Genomic DNA, 20,533 nt, shown 5'->3' with positions numbered 1-20,533 from the left:
ACACACACACACATTAAAGGTAAAAAAGGATATATGCAGTGTTATCTTCATTTTAGATATCAAAAGGGTTTTGCAGCTCCCAGTGTTTTGTTTTCGGTGGGAAACGTGTCCAAGTGGCTCTTTGAGTGTTTTGGGTTGCCTACCCCTGAGCTAGGGAATTCAAGTGAGAGGGTTAATGTCTTTTCGCGGCCTCCCCATAAACAGAATATTATTTCTGATAGACTTATTAAGGATCATGCATCTATTCTTTTCTTATAAATGTATGTTTAAAGGTAATTTTAGTGCAATAATGTCATATATATCTACTCCAAAACAAGCCCATTGAGTTCCTAAACCCAAGTACAAAAAAGTGCAGCAAAGTATAGCAATCATACAGCTATGTACAATTAAGTTATAATTTAAGGAACTCAAAAGATATCTAGTGATATATAAAAGACTTCTTTAAAATGTTTTATTTATCTAGGAATATGTGAGTATGTGACAATTTTTCATATATTTTTCAAACTTGTATTTAACTGCATCAGCTATAACATTTCAGCTGGCAAACATGTACTATGCAAGTGATCAATATATTACAGCAAGATTCACCCAAATGCTATTACATACATCTTTTTCCCAAGTAAAATAGATAAGTACCTAAATAATGTCATCTATACTATAGTCCTAAGTAGAAATACAGACTGACTTTAAAAAATGATAGAAAGTGCCAGATGCAGTTGAGTTAATCAAACATGCAGACTACACATATCATACAAATGATTGAAAGAAGCATATCAAAAATGACTTAATCAGAGCCAGAAATAACTTCATCAGTCACAAGATCATATAGCTTCATAAAAAAGCTCAACCAAAGCAGATAACTAATAATGTTACTTGCATGATAGGTAGCAGGATATAAATCAAGACTGAAGTACATATTTCAAAAGTCATACAATACCAATAGGGAAGAAATTGCAGGTACATTTCTGTTTAGGAGCCAGAACCAGAATAGTAACATTCAAGGAAATACTTTTTGATCTGTAGCTGGTTTTACAGCAATATAACAACAAACAGCAATTACTGTATTTTTTTTCCTATTCACAATAAAGATAATTTGCAGGAGTTAAAGAAGCAAGATATTTCATGAAATAAAATACAGAAATAATTTATAAAGCTATTGCATACTCTTGACTTCCAACTACTTAAGACATGTTGAAAAAAAGCCCAAAGGTTAACCAATCATCCATAGAGTTATCCCAAACCAACTCTGACTACCCAAACCCTAGAGATTTCAGGCTGAACTTACCGTATATTCCGGCGTATAAGGCGACTGGGCGTATAAGACGACCCCCAACTTTTGAGAAGATTTTCAGGGTTTAGAAAGTCATCTTATACATCAGAAAATACAGTACAATATTGAATTTCTGTTTATAGATGAGCACAATAGGAGCTCCTTTGCTGCTAGAAAGCTTTGTCCTGTTAGTGCTTATTTCTGTAAAAAAAAATAGGGCTGGCCACTAGGGGGCAGATTGGTTTTAAATTCAGAGAACAGCTACCCGTATATTCCTGCGTATAAGACGACCCCTGACTTTTGAGAAGATTTTCAGAGTTTAGAAAGTCGTCTTATACACCGGAAAATACGGTACAATATTTGTACCTAGAAACAAAATTTGGGGAGTATTACAACAAACAAGACATAAGATATTGATTATGAAATCATTTGAACATTTATCACAGAAACTTAAAAAAATAAATTCCAATTATTAATTTAAAATAGATTAAATAAGCATTAAATTATATATTGCATTTAATTTACATTGACATGATAAAATATCAGACTTACAACGAAGAATTACTGTGGCATTTAGAACTAGAGCTTCTATATTTTTAAAAACACTCTAGGCTTGTACTTGGAATGTACTCTTTGTGTATTATTAGCTTTATACATCATAAAGTTATAGTTAGATAGACAATGAAATTCTAAATGACTTTTGTAAAAATATTGATGAATGATCCTTCATTCAAAAAAAGAGTAGCTCAATAAATGACTGTAGATAAAAGTAAAACAAAATCCAGCATGGGAAAAAAACCATCCCTATGCCTAAAAATAATTTCAAAGAACAATTTTAATGTGACAGAAACAAAGTATTGTAATTATATTTGTTGCAGGTGGGGATACAGCATTTTCTTTGAGAAAATGTATGTTCTGTTAATCTACCAAATTTTCTTTAGAATTAGCAATGTCTTTGGGAAAATTCCTTCTGATTCACAAAAGGATCAATGAGAGCCAGGATCTTGGCTTCGATCACTTGACGTTTCATTTCCTTTCTTAGAATCGATGAATGTCACAGGAACACTGGTCTAGATGAAGGGAAAAAAAAAATTAATGTTATTTGCAAGCTAACCAGCTAAAGAAACTTTAGTTCTTTAGCATGAATTAGACAAGAGACATATTTAATTTATTATTGTTAGTATGCAGATCATTCTACCTGGGACTTGATGACACACAATTAATCAGCCTTCTGCTATATCTTTACTTTTCACCACGGGGAGATGTAGAATTTTTAAACAGTTTCGTGGATACATATATGCTAATATTTGGCCCAAATGAAATGCTCTGGATTGGTAACAACAGGCTTGGAAGGAATTACAATTGAAGAACCAATGTCACAGCTACCAGTTCCGCTAGATATCAAGTTGTCTAAGTAGGGGCCCCCCAACCCCTGGCCACAGCCCACTATCGGTTTGCTGCCCATTCGGAACCAGGTCAGAGAAGTGGCGTGCAAGCATGCGCATGCAAGCTCCACTTGCACGTGGGTGAGCATGTGCACAGCTCCATTTGCCAGCTGCTTGTGCAAATGGTGCTGCGTAGGCACTCGCCAGCTGCTCACACTGAACCGTTCCCTCTTGTCTTCCCTCTGCTGGACTGCAAAGCCAGAAAGGTTGGAGATGCTGGTTTAAGGTGTCTAAGTATTATCTGTGTCTAATCACCTTTGCCTCTTTGTGAAAAACTTAGAATTACGGTCTGCAAGTCATGCACTGATGTCATACAGATTAGATATTGCAAAGGATTTTATACAGAGCTGCTTTTAAGGACAGTTGATAAATTTCAGTTGGATCAGAACGCAGCCAGTTGGATGCATGTTCTGGCCAAGTATTAGTAGTACAATTTACAGTTATTTTATCAATTGCATTAGGCTGCAATTTCTAGGATCAATGCTAGCTCGCTGAAAGAAAAAGCTTCAGGTAAGCTCCAGAATTGGAAAGTTTTGTGTAAGTCTCTCCTACACTGGTCTAGCAATTTTATGTTACTGCAAGGGAATAAATGCCCTTCAGAAGAATGTTTAGTCTTATACACACTACAACTTAATAAAAGGAAAAGCATTAAAAAAGTATACATGTTTATATACACACCAAGTAATTGGTTGGTTCACTTCCTTCTCCTAAAGTCTCCAATAAAAATGACTATAAATTAATAAGACAGTGATTTTGTTTCTCTTAAAGCTAGTAAAATATTTTCAGATTTGGCAATAGTATAAGGAATAATTTATATTTTTTTCAAATTCCATTATAAAATCAAATATAACTGAATATGAGACAACTTATGGGCTTATACAAAAGTATATATGGGATATTTAGGCACTTTTAAAAAGTATTACTGTAATGTACAGTATATACTTGTTATCACTGATATACAATGAGAAATATTTATCTAGAGTTCAGATTGCAGTATGTTAGGCTGCTTCTAATTAGAGGCTTAAGCAATGCAAGTACTGTGCAGGCTACCACTTAGAAAAATGCAAAGCATTTGAGAAGAGCAACAAAGATTAGGGGACTGGAGGCTAAAACATATAAGGAATGGTTGCTGGAATTGGGTATGTCTAGTTTAATGAAGAGAAGGACGAGGGCGGACATGATAGCAGTGTTCCAATATCTCAGGGGCTGCCACAAAGAAGAGGGAGTCAAGCTATTTTCAAAGTGCCTGAAGGCAGGACAAGAAGCAACGGATGAAAACTAACCAAAGAGAGAAGCAACCTAGAACTAAAGAGAAACTTCCTGACAGTTAGAACAATTAACCAATGGAACAACCTGCCTCCAGAAGTTGTGAATGCTCCAACACAGGAAGTTTTTATGAAGAGACTGGACAGCCATTTGTCTGAAATGTTATAGGGTTTCCTGCCTGAGCAGGGGGTTGGTCTTGATGACCTCCAAGATCCCTCCCAACTTTTTATTATTATTATTATTATTATTATTATTATTATTATTATTATTATTATGGATCATCGCACAGTCAGCCAGATGTTCAGACTGGATTTGGCATTTTGTCTACCTATCGAGTCCTTACCCAGGACCTGGGATAGGCAGATGTGGATGTTTGATGGTATTACAGGTATCGTCGCAGGATGGAAGCAGTTCCTAATAAGGCCGCCTTTTGCAATTGACTAATAGCAAATTTGTCAATGCCAATGGTGTTCAAGTGGTGCTCCAGTTGTTTTGGGATTGCACCCAAGGAGCCTATCACTATTGGTACTACCCTTGCTTGCTTTTGCCATAGTCTTTCTATTTCTATTTGTAGGTTTTTGTATTTTGTTATCATCATCATCATTATTATTATTATTATTACAATCTTCAGTTTTTCCAATGGTCCTCTTGTTGCTTTTCTTAGGATTCTGATGTGTTTTATATACTTTTTAATCAGATATTTTTGCTTAGGCAAGTATTTCACATTCTAAGATGACCAGCCAGTTAAAAGCTCAAGGAATGCTCAGTATGCACTTCTGTGCCTCTTTGAAAGGATTTGCAGAGCCCCAATTACTTAATATTTTTAAAAAGAATCTTACCTCCTGAGGAGTGGTTGGAACCAATTTTTCATGTAAATCTTGGTAATCCCTTAGTAAGACGTTCTGTGATACAGTCGCTTGCTGCAATCCTACACTTACTGGGACAGGACTAACATGTTCTGCTCCTTGACAGATGAAAGCGGATTGATGTAGGTGATCTGTAGACATCTGTACATTGGCTGGCATCATTCCTAACTGTTGTAGCATAATGTTCAGAACTAAGGTGCTCTGAGGCGGGGTAGGGTTAACCTGGACTGACGCAACAGTACCGTTCCCTGAGGATGTGGTTGCTACAGAAGGTGGTGGTACCATTAGGTTAAGAGGTGTTATATGAAAAGTAGGGAAATTAGATGTCACTGGAATTTGACCTAGAGCAAAGAAGAAAGAGAACACACTATTACAAGGGAACATACTTTATGCCATGCAACTTATATTAATACGCAAAAAGCAGTTTAGTTCCGCCAACTACTGTGAGTTTGGAGAAGGTGGCAATTAAGCATGAAGAAGCAATGGGCTTAAGAGCTATTGATTAGAGCTGACCCAATCTCTATGCAGCTGGAAGCTTCATATATAAAGTCATTTTATCTAGTTTCATTATTAAATCCCTGTATTCCTTAACCGCTGATAGAAGATGTCAAAATGAATTAACTTTGAATAATCCTGTGGCGTGGTCAACATATACTTACCTAGATTGGAAGAACTGTAGGATTTCTTTTCCACTGAAAAAAACTCTGCTTTCTTCTTACTGGACACAGCAACGTCACTGGGGACCTTGATATCCTGAGGAAACGTAAGAGACGTAATAGGACTACAGAACTCATAGTCTCCCGGTTTCTAACCTGGTGCCTTAATCACTAGAGCAAACCAGCTTTCCAACAAGATGTAGCCATAGTTTGCATGTAATACAGTATAAAACTAAAGAACAAAAATGGGCCTGTATCTTTGGTTGCCATCATTGCTTTCTCCTGCACTGATCTTGAAGTTACTTTCTTACTTTGGTATGAAAAGAAAAAAATCTTTTCAATATTATTAAACTCCTGAGCCTTTCAGAAGAAGATATAAGTATATAATGTCTGACAGGGAACGTGCCTTTGGTAGAGGAGCTGCAAATCCTGGAGGCATTTTCTGTGCCCTGCTGAGTTGATCCTATTTAAAAGTATCTCCCTGCTCTTCCTGTTCACAACTCAGTTTCACTTCTCTGTGTACATGTTTATTTTGCTTAGTCACTGGTGAAATTAAGACTTCCTGATTTACATGAGAAGTTACAGAACCTTGGTGATTTTTATCTTTAACAGACTTACCCTGAAATATATAGGAATTTAGAATTCTGCTTTAGAGAGCTTTGGTATATTTTAAATATATAATATTTTGGTTGATTTATCACTAAAAAAAAGCTGCTTTCATGGGTAAAAAAAAATGCAAAGGAAAGGCATTAGAGCAGCTGCATTTATTAAATACTTTCTCCTGGGCTTTCTGTAGTATCCTATGTAATTTAAGAATGACTTGTGAAATGTTGTTAGGTTTTTCTGCAACAGAAAATTATTTAATACATGGAACAATTACACCTAAAGATAGCTTACCGGTAGTGAATCTTGAAGTTCCATCTTTTCACTCTTATATTTTTTAATTGGACTATCTTCTAGTAGAAGGTTAGATCTTTTAAAACATTTCCCAGATATCAAATCATCTGTTGTTCCACTGGGTTCCTTAGTTAGCCAGAGTTGCAGCTCTTCAGCTTTTTTCCAATCATTAAAATTGTCTTTAGTAAATGTTTCAGTGAGAGTTTCCACAGGAGTCTTAATTTTGGTCACATTAGTAGCAGAAACAGGATATACCATGTAACTTGGATATGTGGTCACTATCTGTACTTGAGACGGATTCAGATATGCTGTAGGTGGCAGAGTAGAAAGGACAGGGGGAAGTATTGAGTTGGAGGTCGGGGATAAGATTGCAGTTTGAGAAGGTAACAAGACTGCTTTGGGCCTCCGACAAGATTCAGAAGGCGAAGTGTCTTCCAATTTCTTTTTTACCTTTTCACATTCCCTAAAAAAAATGAATTCAGTGTTAAGTCTTTAATCCAAATTTTCTCTCCTGATAGGTAGCACAAGACAATAAAATCTTTTTATCTGGAAAATAACACCCCCTAAACACATATATAATGTATTTATATATTTTTAATATTTACAATAACTACATTATGAAGTGTAAGTCAAAGTAAATAGTAAGTAAAAAAGTCAATGGACTTCAGATTTTAGAAGCTGTGGTGATATTACTATGTCATAATTATGTTAACTGCTGGTATAAACAGCAGCTATGAACTGCTGATTTCAACAGATTTAATTAATTAATTTCAACATTAATTAGCAACCACCGTGCCTTGTGTAGAAATATACCTTGATTGTTCATCTAATTGTTGCTTGCATATTGCTGCAAGTTGAGCCATCTTGCTTGGAAAAGTTGAACGATTTGAGTCTTTATAAGAAAAGAAATAGAAGCATTTAATTTGCATATTATTTAAGATTTTGATCCAACTGAACCTCCTTCTAAAGTCCATCACTGATAGTGCTTATATGGTTTGGCTTATGGCCTTTTCTTATGATCTAAATTAGTATCCTTGACACAGCTTGTTCCACGAAGAGATAAGATGACAGAGAGATGTTATATGTATCTTCTTATTATCAATTTATTTTCTCTACCTAAACCATTACGTTCTAGTTTTTCCAAACCTCCAAGTGGAACACATACATATATATTTCATTCTCATAAAACAAGTACAGGAATTCCTCGACTTACGATCACAATTGAGCCCCAAATTTCTGTTGTTAAGTGAATCACTGCAGTTGATAAGTTAGTAACCTGGTTGTTAAGTGAATCTGGCTTCCCCATTGACTTTGCTTGTCAGAAGATTGCAAAGGGGATCTCGTGACCCTGGTACACAGCAAAGGTCATGAATATGTTTAAGTACAGATTGGGTGAGACCTGGCTTAAAAACAGTAACTGCGAGAGTTGGAGTCCTAGTGGACGATCACTTGACCATGAGCCAGCAGTGTGCAGCAGCCGCCAAAAAAGCTAATACAATCCTGGGTTGTATAAACAGAGGCATAGAATCAAGATCATGCAAAGTATTAGTACCGCTTTATAAAACCCTAGTAAGACCACACACTGGAATACTGCAGCCAATTTTGGTCACCTTATCACAAAAAAGATGTTGATACCTTGGAAAAAGTTCAGAGAAGAACAACTAGGATGATCAAAGACCTACAGACTAAAACATATGAAGAACAGGGGTGACATGATAGCAGTATTCCAGTATTAGAGGGGCTGCCACAAAGAAGACGGGGTCAAACCAAAGCACCAGAGGGCAAGAGAAGAAACAATGGTTGGAAACTGATCAAAGAGAGAAGCAACCTGGAATTAAGGAGAAACTTCCTAACAGTGAGGACAATTAACCGATGGAACAGCTTGCCTTCAGAAGTTGTGGGTGCTCCATCACTGGAGGTTTTAAAGAAGAGACTGGACAGTCACTTGTCAGGAATGGTATAGGTCAGTGATGGCGAACCTTTGAGAGACCGAGTGCCCAAACTGAAATCCAAAACCCACAAATGCATCGTCGAGTGCCGGCTGGGTGTGGCCAATTGGGGGTGTGTGTCCCATTGGATGGGCGTGGCTGCGGTGGTAACGGCAGACTGGGTGGGACTAAAAAGTTCAATCAATCAATTCCAACTTTGCAAGATCTTTTTTTTTTCCTGTGAGAAGTTGAAATTGACTGATTGATTGAACCTAAAGCGAAAAGGTTTTATAAAACCCAGCTGAAGGCCTAGGACTGGGGCAACAGCACATGTGCCCACAGAGCGGGCTCCGAGTGCCACCTCTGGCACCCGTGCCATAGGTTCTCCACCACTGGTATAAGTTCTCCTGCTTGAGCAGGGGGCTGGACTAGAAGACCTCCAAGGTCCCTTCCAGCTCTATTCTATTCAAATGAACTAATTGCCAAGCATCTGAATTTTGATCATATGTTCATGGGGATGCCGTAAAGGTTGTAACTATGAAAAACGGTCATAAGTCACATTTTTCAGTGATGTTAAATGATCACTAAACGAACTGTTGTAAGTCAAGGACTACCTGTAGTCAGAAAAACTGCTCAAAAATAATAAAAAAAAACCAGACTTGGAGATAGCATCCTCTGCTTATGAACCACATTTACACATTTTGTATTCCACAGTAAAAAATTAAGAACAAATACCACCATTCCTTATTTTAATATTTTTCCCCACAACTATATGAAACATTTTGCATCCTACATACCTGAATGTTTTTTGACAGGGCTGCCTGGAGCTGAATGACTCTTTCTCAGATCATTTTCTTTACTCTTTGCCAGTTTTATCAAAGACGGATGCCGTGTGAAAAATTGTTTGCTATTATTAGGGAAGAGATTCTTAGAACAACGCTCTTTAAAAGATTTATCTTCCACAGCAAGTGGCATTGCATCCAATTTTGGCTGGGTATCTATAATACAATCTACAGAGAATTCTAACATTAATATACTATTTTTCTATTCTTGGTTTTGACAGGTATCACTTCTAAATATTTATGTTAAAATGAGTAATTAGTTCTCTAATTATGAATATACATACTGATATATTATGTTAATATAGTGACCCCAAGGAAAAATTAACCATGTTAACTCTGATACGGCTTTTACTGGTTGGGAGTAGCACAAATGAGCAGAAGTTAATATTAAATCTAGTTGTAGCTCAAAAATACTCTACATCTTGTTCAAAAGTAATAACGCACCTACCTTTAATATCAGAAAAAACATTTGGTCCTATCCATTTAAATGCTGGTCTGCGGCCTTTCTCTTCTACAATATGAACCTTCTTGATGAGCTCAAGGCTACTGAGAACATTAGCAATATCATATAGTCTTCGAATTTTAGCTGAAATAAGTTAAAAAGCTAATGAAAAATATAAAAACAGAAATTCAAAATTGTTAACGCTAGACTCTTTCCTCCCCTTTCTGCTACGTTGTTCTAAATATAGATACAACAGGAATATTTCAGTTTGAGGGATCTTTGACACAACGCAGATAAACAGGCCAGGGTGGACAGTCAACATTTTGCATTCTACCAAACCCCATATTTAGTATTCTTAAAACGCATTTGCTTTTGTTTTCCTTTGGAGAAATATTTAATGCAGTGATCTGGAAACAGAATTACAATCATTATTCTAATTTAAAACTGAGAATTAAAATTATTCAATGCGGGTTATAGAAATATGGATCCTAAACCTTCTTCCCAGGAATGGCCTTTGAAAGATCACTCTCAATTCATGTTACAATGATTTGGATGCCTTTTACAGCAACAGAGGCCCATTTCAGCATGCAACATTTTTGTTTTATTCAGTGAAAGTTAAGAGGAGTGAAAGTTTTTAAAAACCAGGAATCAAAAAGAACAGAGCAATAAACGTACTGTGGGAAAGCTTTCCTCTTTGAAGCTAAGGGAAGCAACTTTAATAACCAATCAAATGCTTGTTACGGTGGCCTGAACAGTTATGTCAGTCAGTCAGTCAGAAGTGCTATGGAGTGTTGTCACTGAGATTTTGGTCAATTATCCTAGCAGCCCATCACAAAGATGAGATGGTTTAGTATCATTTCTGCTGCTTGAAAAAAAAGAGTATGATGGGCGAACAAGCTGAATAGAGGGGAGCAGGTGGTTGCGGTAAAATGATTTTCCAGACAATTTTATTAGGGTTTCATCCAGTCTATAAGAAAAGATTTCTTGGAGATAATAATGGATAATTTAAACCCCAAAGAGAGATGCACTTTTAAGATGAAGGCTTTCTGAGCAGTACAATTACTCTCATCACATTGACTGTAGTCACATCTCATAATATAGTTTGAGTTTTTTTTTAACCTAAGCATGTTGTGAGGATGCAGCCAGTTTCATGTAAAACCATGGTTTATCATAGCAGTCCACAATCCATATGTCACCATCATCCATCTACAGCCCCTTAGCACCCTGCCATTGAAATTGGGCAACAAAATTCTGGCCAGCTTTTCAGGTAGCAATGGGATCAGTTAACTTCCTGGTAGGCAAGGAAGTTAATTTTTATAAGGTTATGGCTCACCGTAACTTTTTTTTATCACATAAACTAAATCAGGCACACGAGATAGGACTTTTTACCACTTACTTTTAAACTTGCTTTTATCCAGTGATTCACAATGGTCTTCGCCAATCAAACTTTTAGCAGCAACTTCAAGGCTCACAACTTGGGGATATGACACAAGAAACAACATTACAAATTTCTGGCTCATCACTCTTAAAGACTTGTCTTTACGACTATTTACTGAAGCTGTACAAAGAAAAGAGACAACAACCAAATATAGAAGTAAATCCAAATCACCTAGTAATTGGAAGATGGCATATTTCACTAGGATCTGATTTTGGTTAATTACTGGATAGGTTTTAGTTTATCAATTAATTGTTGATATTTGCATCAATACATTATGTACAGGTACTCATTTTGAGACTGCCTCAGATAGTGATCATTTGCATTTATGATGGCGATAAAAAAAATCACTTTGTGATCAATACCTGTCTTTATGACCCCCTCAGAGAGAGGAAAGATTGCCTAAACAGGCTCTCTCTTCCTAGCTGCTTTTCTTCACAGCATAGTGCATCCCTACAAAGTAGTAACCACAAGTTAACAAGCTTAGCTCTGTGAACTTAGCTGATTAGAAACCTCAGGCTCTCTGGCACTGCTGCCTGATATTGACAAGACTCTAATCAGTTTTTGTTTGCTCCCTAAGCTGTTTACAACGGGCACGCTTGGGAAACCTCTAATGTTAGTGCATTCCTTTTGATGTTTCTTCTCTACTGTGTACCTACTTACTCTCTTGTAATCTCTTCTCCTCCAATGAATGTAAACACAAATATCAATTCCTTTCTTATTAATTATCACAAGGTCAAAATGAGTATTCCAAAAACTGGGGAATAGGAAAAAAGGGTATAGGATTTCCCCTTTTACTCAGCTTCCTCAAGAGTCAAGTTTCGGAAACTTTCCCCAATCGCTGGGCTCATATCCTTCTGAGGCTTTAAAGCAAAGGAAAGCTGAAGTAAAATCAAAAGCAGTTGTGGTCAGATGACTGTTCAGTTAGCAACCACTTTGGTTAACAAGCCCAAACGTGGTTACTAAAGGACGAAGATTTGCATTTGTTTTCAGCAAGATTATTTATAGATTTTGCAATATTTATCTCCGATTCCATTCCTAGCTGATTCTGGTATGATAGCACACACCATTCCAGATGTGATTTTAGAAAAGGCTCAAAGAGAAGGTTAATGCCTTTTAGATTAGTTTTTCAATCTTCATTTTTTTTAAGCACTGGTGTTAAAACCGCTTTTAAAAATAGTTAATCTAACTCAGTGGTTCTCAACCTTTTTAATGCCGCGACCCCCAACCGGTCGTAAGTCGAGGACTACTCAACTGGTGCAGCACCATTTGCAGAATGGGACTTTTGGCGGGCTCAGCAGGGCAGAGACAGCCTGGACAATTCCTATTGGCTTTTGAAAGCAAATAGAATTAGATTCTATTCAAGAGAGTTTATTCTATTGGCTTTCAAAAGCCATTAGAACAGGGGTTCTCAACCTTGGCAACTTTAAGACTTGTGGACTTCAACTCCCAGGAATTCTGGGAGTTGAAGTCCACAAGTCTTAAATTTGCCAAGATTGAGAACCCCTGCATTAGAATAAAAGGGAGTAGCACAGCTAAGGAAAAGGGGGAAAAAATGGCGGACTGCGTTGTTTGGCGACCCCCGTGAAATGGTCGTTCGACCCCAAATGGGGTCCCGACCCACAGGTTGAGAACCACTGATCTAACTAATGGATTATACTCCTGCATTTTAGCAAATGGAATCATAGGACATCTCCATCTATAAACCTGCCTTTCTTAGAATTACCTGCTTGAAGTTCCATCCCAGGTAGTTCCACAAAATCTGTATGATAATTTGACCTAGCGTGCTTTGGCATCCATTCAATATTCTGGCCAGTGTTTTCATCCTCTTGCCCATTTTTTCCTTTTTTAGTCAGTTTGATTTGTTCCGAGTACTTGCTTTCCTCAGCTACTTTTTTCAAAGCCTGCAGTGTTTTTTTAAGATTATGACGCCCATGCCAGGAATACCTGTTTTTGGCAAATCGGCTCACCATGTGAAGACTTTCTAATACATTCATTATGTCATAGATTCGCCTGCGCTCAATATCTGTAATGATGGAAACATCACAAATTATTTTACAGTTTCTTTTTCAATCTTATCAGTTTTTTAAAACATGCATTGAAATACTTTAACAGTCAAAATTAATGACAGGACGTCAATTATAGAAAAATATAATCAAAGGTAGCGGCAGAGTGCAGAGAAAAACTATCCCCTATGAACTGGCATCCAGCCAGTAAACACTCAGCTCCACCCAATCATCCCGACAGTCCCCCCGAATCAAGGGATTACAGGGCCGTAAAAAGGTTATATAAAATATAACCATAAATTTTAACAACACAATTTGAATGTAAGTTATTTTTGAGGAAGCAAAGGAGGTGATACATTATAATAACTAGAAGTGCTAATCAGATATTATTCCAGAATAGGAAAGTATTTAGGCATTGGTCCTACTGCCAACTATATATGTGCTAGACTTTATTTTCAAAAAAATTGATCTTTATACATTGATTATTGAAGCCTGAAAACGGTTTTTCCTTGACTGCTAGAATACATGAATAGTGTTTTATTGGCTCCCTGTAGCTTTTATCTTGTTCCGTTAATATAAACTTAAGTCTCTTTAAAACCACCCAGATGGGGTTGGGGCTGATAAATTGGGCTATAAAATAATATGCTTTTAAAGACATCTCTGTAATCCCCCCCCCAAAAAAATCAGAGTTCCTCAAACCAGCAAATATTATCCCCAATTATCTAAGGGGTTGATAGTTAGCGGTCAAAAGGGAATCTGTCTAGGGGTGGGTGGGTTAATAGGTGGTTGATAAATAATGGAAGATCGATAGGGGTCAAATAATCTTTTAGAGTCTCTGTACAGGTCCGTGCTAGTCCCTAGTCCTGAAGAGGGCTAGTGGTAAAACAGTGTTACCCAGGGTTGGATGATCAGCTGCTGTAATCGACTGTATAGATGACCTCAAGGGATAAGATGCTGTCTAGGAAACCAAATAAGAGAGGGAGAGGCCCCCAATGGATTAATGGTCAGAGAAAGAAATTTAGGTAGGCCCTGCTCTAATTAATCAGGTGGTTAAAAGTGGTGGTGGAAAGTTTGTACTTTGAGACTTGAAAGAATCTGTTAGTGTAGCTTTATAATAAAATAGAATTAATTCATCTGGTTGTGTTTCCTATCTGTTTACTTGGGAGGATTGACAGCCTCCAGCGCGGGTAGCCTCGAGTTTTCTCTATTTTATTATTTTTCATAGTGCTATTTGTTAAAATAGTATTTATTAAATTATTCTCCTATAACAAATATTTGGGGGTTAAGGAATAATTTGAAACTTCACAAAAGAGTCAATGAGCTGAGGAATTTGAGGCCCCTGTTCTAGATTTTCTAGGAAGATTTTTTTAATGTGTTTAGTTTGATACTTCCTAGTTATGTGGTTTTTACAAAATTTATTGATATACACTGGTTTCCAAAACTCTTGTATTTTGGGCTTTTTCAATATGCATAAGAAAACAAACTGAAAGGGGAAAAATGATTATTGAATTTTAAGATATCGGAGAACAAAACATCTAGCTGTTTTGTGGTTTGAAAAGCCAATTATATTTTCACAACTCTGCATTTAGCAAGTGATAATTCTTTAGGGATATATATTTTAGAGATTTATATTTTAATTAAAACAAGCAATGTACTTCTAGCACTAAGCATGTATAATGTATAACCTGGCTCTGTTCCCGAGCTTGGGGCGCTGAATATGCCAAAGGCCTGGCTATATTGCTAACAGGCCAAATACCTTGCTCTTGTGTATCTTGAATTGGATATTTTTAATGTTTTTTTACTGCTTTTACTGGTTTAAAATGTTTTTTTAATTAATTATAATGTATTTTATGAACTGTAAGCCTTCCAGTCACTGACCGAGATGAGCTGCTACAGAAAATGAACAAACAAACAAATAATACAAAACACAGTAATATTATTACCATTTGAAATAAATATAAAGAATAAAAAATAGATATTTGGAATTACATTCCAAATACTCCAGATACAGTATGATGCTATGAACAAAATAACCTTGTTTAGGACTACTCTAATTGCTGCCAATTCGGAGGATTTATGTTCAAAAACTGTAACCTATTCCAGAACAGCATGGTTGGAGAGAGATTCTGGAAACATGAAGAGGAGTAGAACTTTTTATTCTTGAACTAATATATTTTGCACATTCATATGCACCTTTTAGTAGGCATAAGATTTGCCCAGAAAAAAATAAAAGATGACACAATGCTCAGACTTACTTAGATCTTCTGCTACCTGATCAAGACATATTTCATTGTTTTTAGAAAAATTGGGGTAACTGGAATAGCGAGCTAAGAATTTATGACATAGCAATCCAAGGCTTTTCTCTTTACGGCTTGGTTGAGACTTTTCATATTCTTCTCCTGACAAATGATGCTGCAGAGAGAAAGGGGGGAAAAAAAGCTCTAACACGGGAGAATTGATTAATACAATGTCAAGCAATGTACGTTCCAAATACATATATAATTTAGTCTTGTTTTTACATGTATAACAAGCATATTTATTTCATTTGTATGCCGCTCATCTCACTGTTGAAGCAACTACTACTACTACTACTACTACTACTACTACTACAACTACTACTACTACAAGTATGACAAAATGAAACAAAAAAAATGTTTTACCTCAAGGCCTTCACTTTTATTATCGGACCATTTTTTTTCCTGTTCTCGATTTCTAATTTCAGGACTAGCTGCACTAATCAGCATTCTAAGGTTAGCTGTTGGGGTCCATGGATCACCAGAAGTACTTTCATTGGGCTTTGGTGGTGTGGTCAGATAGTCAGAAGCAGCAGGCTGGATCTCTGCCAAAAGCAAATTGGGGGCAGCCTTTTGTTTTAGAGGTGTTTTGACTGGGCTTTCACGCATTTCAAAACATTGATTTTCCTGAGCCAAGAAAGAAAAAAATGTGTCTCAAAAATAGAACAATACTGAGCATTAAAATGTTGATTCAAAGCCTGATCGTAATATTTAAAAACACCCTTGTTGCCAAAATTAACCTTACTGTATTTTTGGCCAAAACTGATACTTATTTCTGATGGATTTTACAGAGCTCATTTTTATTTAAAATACCTAGTCTATTTTCTTGTCACTCTGAGCATTTATCAGAACAAAAAATGCCCAAAGATGATACAAGAATCAAAGATATTTTTTAATTAGGCTTTTTTTTGGCTTAAAGTAATATACAAATAGTCCCAATGGGACCTAGGTTTTCACTGCATTCCCTATCCTAAACATTCCTGGATTGATGTTATATGTGAATGCAGCCAGTGTTCTATAGGGAAATGCAAAATAGATTACAGGGTACTCCTGTAGAAAATGTAATGTTTTATATTTTTTAGAATGATAATGAATTAGTGTACTGATACATAATGCAATTATATAAACTGTTACAAAAGGACATGGTGTTTCTATATCCATCCTTTGTCTGAATAGTAACACAGTGTTTGTTAGAAGCATGGGACCAATTTGGAATATCTAACATCATTCAGTTTAATTGGCTAGACAATATTATACTTCAGTGTAACTCTTTGAAAGACTTAAATTAAATTAATGCAGAAATTACTGATGTCACTCTTTTCCTAATTACAAACATTGCAAAGAATATTGTAGCATAGTTACTATATTTATTAAATATTTCAGTCAAACAATATTGAGTTCTATGGTATAGAAAATGAATACAAATATATATATCACATAATATATGTGATATATATTGTTTGAATCCCATAGAGGGTATGGCTAGCTGATGAGAGCAAAATAAGCTCAAAATAGCTATTCTAGTCTCCCATTTAACTTTTTAACTTTGTCAACAAAAAAGAAATTATATATATTTCTTTTTTGTTGACAAAGAGTTAGAGTTAAAAGGGAGACTAGAATAGCTATTTTGAGCTTATTTTGCCCTCATTAGCTAGCCATACCCTCTATGGGATTCAAACCTGGCCAGCCTATATACTAGGCAGTTGATTATAATCAAAACTGATTATAAGTAGAACTGCAGTATAGCAGTCAAAATACTAAGGTGCATCAAGTAGACCGGTCTGTCCGGAAAAAACTTTCTCTCTCTCTCTCTCTCTCTTTCTCTCTCTGGAAATAGATATATAGATACGTCATGAACACATTAGTACTCTAAAAGATTCTCAGCGTTTCTCACTCACAGATTGAATGCCACCTAATTCAAGGGGCCTGTCATTCAGCACTATCTTGTTAATATATTTTTTTCTATTAAAGTACCTTACTTGGTAAAATACAGGAATGTTTTATTTCTATATTAATTTAGACAACTTATGTAGGTGTCTATAAGAGCCATGGTGGCGTAGTGGTTAAAATGCAGTACTGCAGGCTATTTCTGCTGACTGCCAGTTGCCAGCAGTTCGATTCTCACCAGCTCAAGGTTGACTCAGACTTCCATCTTTCTGAGGTCAGTAAAATGAAGGCTCAGATTGTTGGGGGCAATATGCTGACTCTGTAAAACTGCTTAGAGAGGGCTGTAAAGTGCTATATAAGTCTAAGTGTATTGCTATGTTATATACAATAATCCTAGGCAGCTCACAACAAAACTCACTACACAGCAAAATTACTCTTACAAAGGATGTTTTTCTAACATCCCATCAACTCTGTGTATGTTGACCCATCCCAAACTACTGCAATAGTTTGAGGGAGGGGGGAAAAGCCTGGTCTTAATTACTTTCTGAAAGGCTAAAAAGATAGAGACTCTGAGGATCACAGTGGCTATTCCAAATGGCCTAGGCAGCAATGGAGAAGGCACACTTCTGAGATCCAGCCAGACAACAAGCATTAAGAGGCACCTGAAGCCCACCATCTCATCCAAACAACCAGCTTTGCTGCCACTTAATACAGATGCCTACTTGCTTTAGCTGGACAGCTGTGTGACCTTCACGCATTGAGTGACCCTGCTGGGATTATATATTCTTGGCATTTATATCTGTCATTCTTTGCACATTTCTCTCAGAAACACCTCCTGGGATGAGACAACCAGGCATGACTTGAGGGGAGAGGTACAGTTTCTCAATGCCTATAAAAAACTCTCTGCCTTGATTTCTGTGCACATATAGAGTGTAACTTCCTTTTTTCATAAGAGAAACTGACAGTACTGCAACTTTGAAGTATATTATACTTGACAGTGTACACAATTGCTGTAAAATTATCTTAAAATAGCCATGGACAAAAAAAAAAGACATAAGAGGACAACATCAGATAGGCAAGGAAAAATGTTTGACCCTAGTAAACCATTTTCTTATCTCCTTCTTTTATGTCAAGAGTGACATATAGCCATATTGCTCAATCAAAACACAGGATATCTAAAACATAACAATTAACGACCCTGGAGTTGCTTCAGTATTCTTACTACTGCAATTTGCAAACAACATTTGTCTATAATTTGAATATAAGATATAAGAGATGACAAAAGATAGTTTGAAAGGGCTTAGATAAATTACCTTGTTCTCTTTATTCATATTGTCACTATTAGCTTCAGCTTTATATACATTTGTTTAATTACACATTATGTTGGTTTATATGCTGGGATACCATTTTTAGCATTCTGAAAAAAAAAGAAGAAATAAATTAGTTAACACATGAACTTTTAATGAAGAAATTAGAATTGGAGAGAAATCTGGATTTAAATTCACTAAGGATATCAACTTTTTTAGACCAGTACTGTACTTACTGCTACTTTAGAATGTTTTATGTTATCGGCATAATAAAGGCTGGCATCTCTTTCTGATATTTCTTTTTATTGTTGCCCATCTCACACAAAGTGACTCTTAGCAGTATCTTGGACTATCCTTCTCAGGCTTACTGAAAAGCATTGTGTAAAAAACTTATTTTACCATTGTCATAATGGAAGGTAGATGTTAGTATTTATGGGGTTTATCTATGACATTCATAGTACAGAAGATTTTCTATGCTTTGCATAATGTTGCTTCCACTGAAAAGTATTAGTGTGAGGGTGTAGTTGGGAACTAAATAAAAGCAATGATTTTCTAGAAGAAAATGCAACATTCTCAAAGAGCAGTGTTTGGCCACTTTGTCTTTTGAGCAGTATTTATCATTTTTCCATGTTTCACAGAAGATGTGAGCTAATGGATAGAAGTACAGAAGTACAAAACAGGATTGTAAGTGTAGCGTAGGAGGAACTAAATTTAAATAGATAGACGTTATATTGCCTTTTGAGATAAATTTTACAAGGGTCTGTTTTCAAAGTTGCCTTGAGTCTGTTGTATAACAAGTAGCTTAACATTACAATAAAGACTACAGGGCTTATAATAACACAAACATTTCCAGCGCGATGCTACATCTGGCACAGTGCAGCTTTACATTCATGTTCATGACACTCAAGGACGAGGAGTGTCAGACTGAGATACGTTTGTGGTTGCGCTTGATTTTATAATTCCTACCTAGGCACGTTGGTCGAGACTACAGTAACAAAAATCAGACAGTCCAGTGCAGTAGTTAAAACAAGTCCTTCAAATGTGCCTCTAACAGATACCGAGGTTTTTTTGGTCACTTTTAAAGATCTCCTGTTGCTCCCTTCCCTTTATATGTTTGGCTAAATTTTAATGTTTCTTTTTCAAATTTAACAAAGATTTTTTTTTTAAAAAAAAAGATCACAAATTCTGTTCTCGCTGCTTTCTACGTTGCTCGAATAAACCCAACTTCTCCAGGTTTCCAAGAACGGTTTTTAATTTTATTTTATCAAACTTCTACGGCGCCCATCTGGCCGAGGCGACTTCGATACCAGCCATGCCCAGCAATCTTCTGCTGCAGTACCGTCCCCTTCCCTGAAGTCCACTCACCTACTTCGGACGAGCAGCCCTCAACACCCACCGCCAAACTTCCTCCTTCGCTTCCAACTTGAGAATTCTCCCCGCGCTCCATCATTCGGATTGGGCTCCTCCCCATTCTTCGCCATCTTGCTTCCAATTGGCTCTTGAGAGAAGGGCGGAGGCATCTCGCCGCTCCGTTTAAACATTTGGCGCCACCAGGGTTATTGTATCTAATACGCCCCAGTCCTATACTGTATTTGCTCCCCTCCGCTTTCTGCATTTGCCTTGCACCCAGATGCGAAAGCTTTAAAGGCATAGTTACCACTATTCAGACCAAACCGCGCGCCGTTCCTTCAACTTTTTCCCTCCCATCCCAGGAGCGATTTGAATTCAGCAGGCAGAAGAGTACAATACGGCGAGGGAGAGAAATAAAGTTTCCAACCAATCAGACCCTCAGAAGGTTTCCTGTCTTGGCCAATCAAGTGTTCTTTCTCTTGGACTGGGAGGGAAATGGGGAGGGGGAAAAGAAAATTGAGAATTCGTTCGGTAGCGCTTAGAAATCGTGGGGGGAGGGGGGGCGATAAAACGGAAGAAACGTCGCTTCGCGTAGCTTTGGGTGTATTCTGCTTCCCTCGGTCTTCCGGATTGGCCAGTTAA

General features: G+C 36.8%; 1 protein-coding gene across 3 annotated transcripts; it reads right to left on the bottom strand.

Annotated features, from left to right (window-relative positions):
• Positions 1 to 1,508: 1,508 nt before the first annotated feature.
• On the bottom strand, positions 1,509 to 20,248 carry E2F8 (E2F transcription factor 8). 3 transcript variants are annotated; one of them, XM_039361457.1, is made up of 13 exons: positions 19,907 to 20,248; positions 18,548 to 18,651; positions 15,714 to 15,974; positions 15,309 to 15,465; positions 12,774 to 13,073; positions 11,009 to 11,170; positions 9,619 to 9,756; positions 9,126 to 9,338; positions 7,214 to 7,292; positions 6,401 to 6,863; positions 5,507 to 5,600; positions 4,821 to 5,188; positions 1,509 to 2,340 (listed from the first exon to the last, which is right to left on the bottom strand). In XM_039361457.1, exons 2-13 carry the CDS (start codon positions 18,563 to 18,565, stop codon positions 2,257 to 2,259), a joined length of 2,337 nt encoding a protein of 778 aa, XP_039217391.1. In that variant the 5' UTR covers positions 18,566 to 18,651; positions 19,907 to 20,248; the 3' UTR covers positions 1,509 to 2,256. The 3 variants fall into 3 exon arrangements, with proteins under 3 accessions (XP_039217391.1, XP_039217392.1, XP_039217394.1); XM_039361458.1 differs by having other exon boundaries at positions 11,009 to 11,086; XM_039361460.1 differs by lacking the exon at positions 4,821 to 5,188.
• Between the last annotated feature and the right edge of the window lie 285 nt (positions 20,249 to 20,533).

The sequence above is a fragment of the Crotalus tigris genome, unplaced genomic scaffold, assembly GCF_016545835.1.
Source record: "Crotalus tigris isolate CLP2741 ecotype Arizona unplaced genomic scaffold, ASM1654583v1 scf7180000019267.1258330, whole genome shotgun sequence".
In the NCBI taxonomy this organism is placed as follows: domain Eukaryota; kingdom Metazoa; phylum Chordata; class Lepidosauria; order Squamata; family Viperidae; genus Crotalus; species Crotalus tigris.
The sequence above is the reverse complement of the archived record's forward strand: the minus strand, read 5'-3'. Positions and strand labels throughout refer to the sequence as shown.

What these genes read in the sequence shown, in the direction of transcription:
- E2F8 (XM_039361457.1), bottom strand. An exon ending in ATAAAAGTGAAGGCCTTGAG is followed by an intron (nt 15,466 to 15,713) that starts GTAAAACATTTT and finishes TTCTCTCTGCAG; the next exon opens with CATCATTTGTCAGGAGAAGA. An exon ending in CAATTAGATGAACAATCAAG is followed by an intron (nt 6,864 to 7,213) that starts GTATATTTCTAC and finishes CATTTTTTTTAG; the next exon opens with GGAATGTGAAAAGGTAAAAA.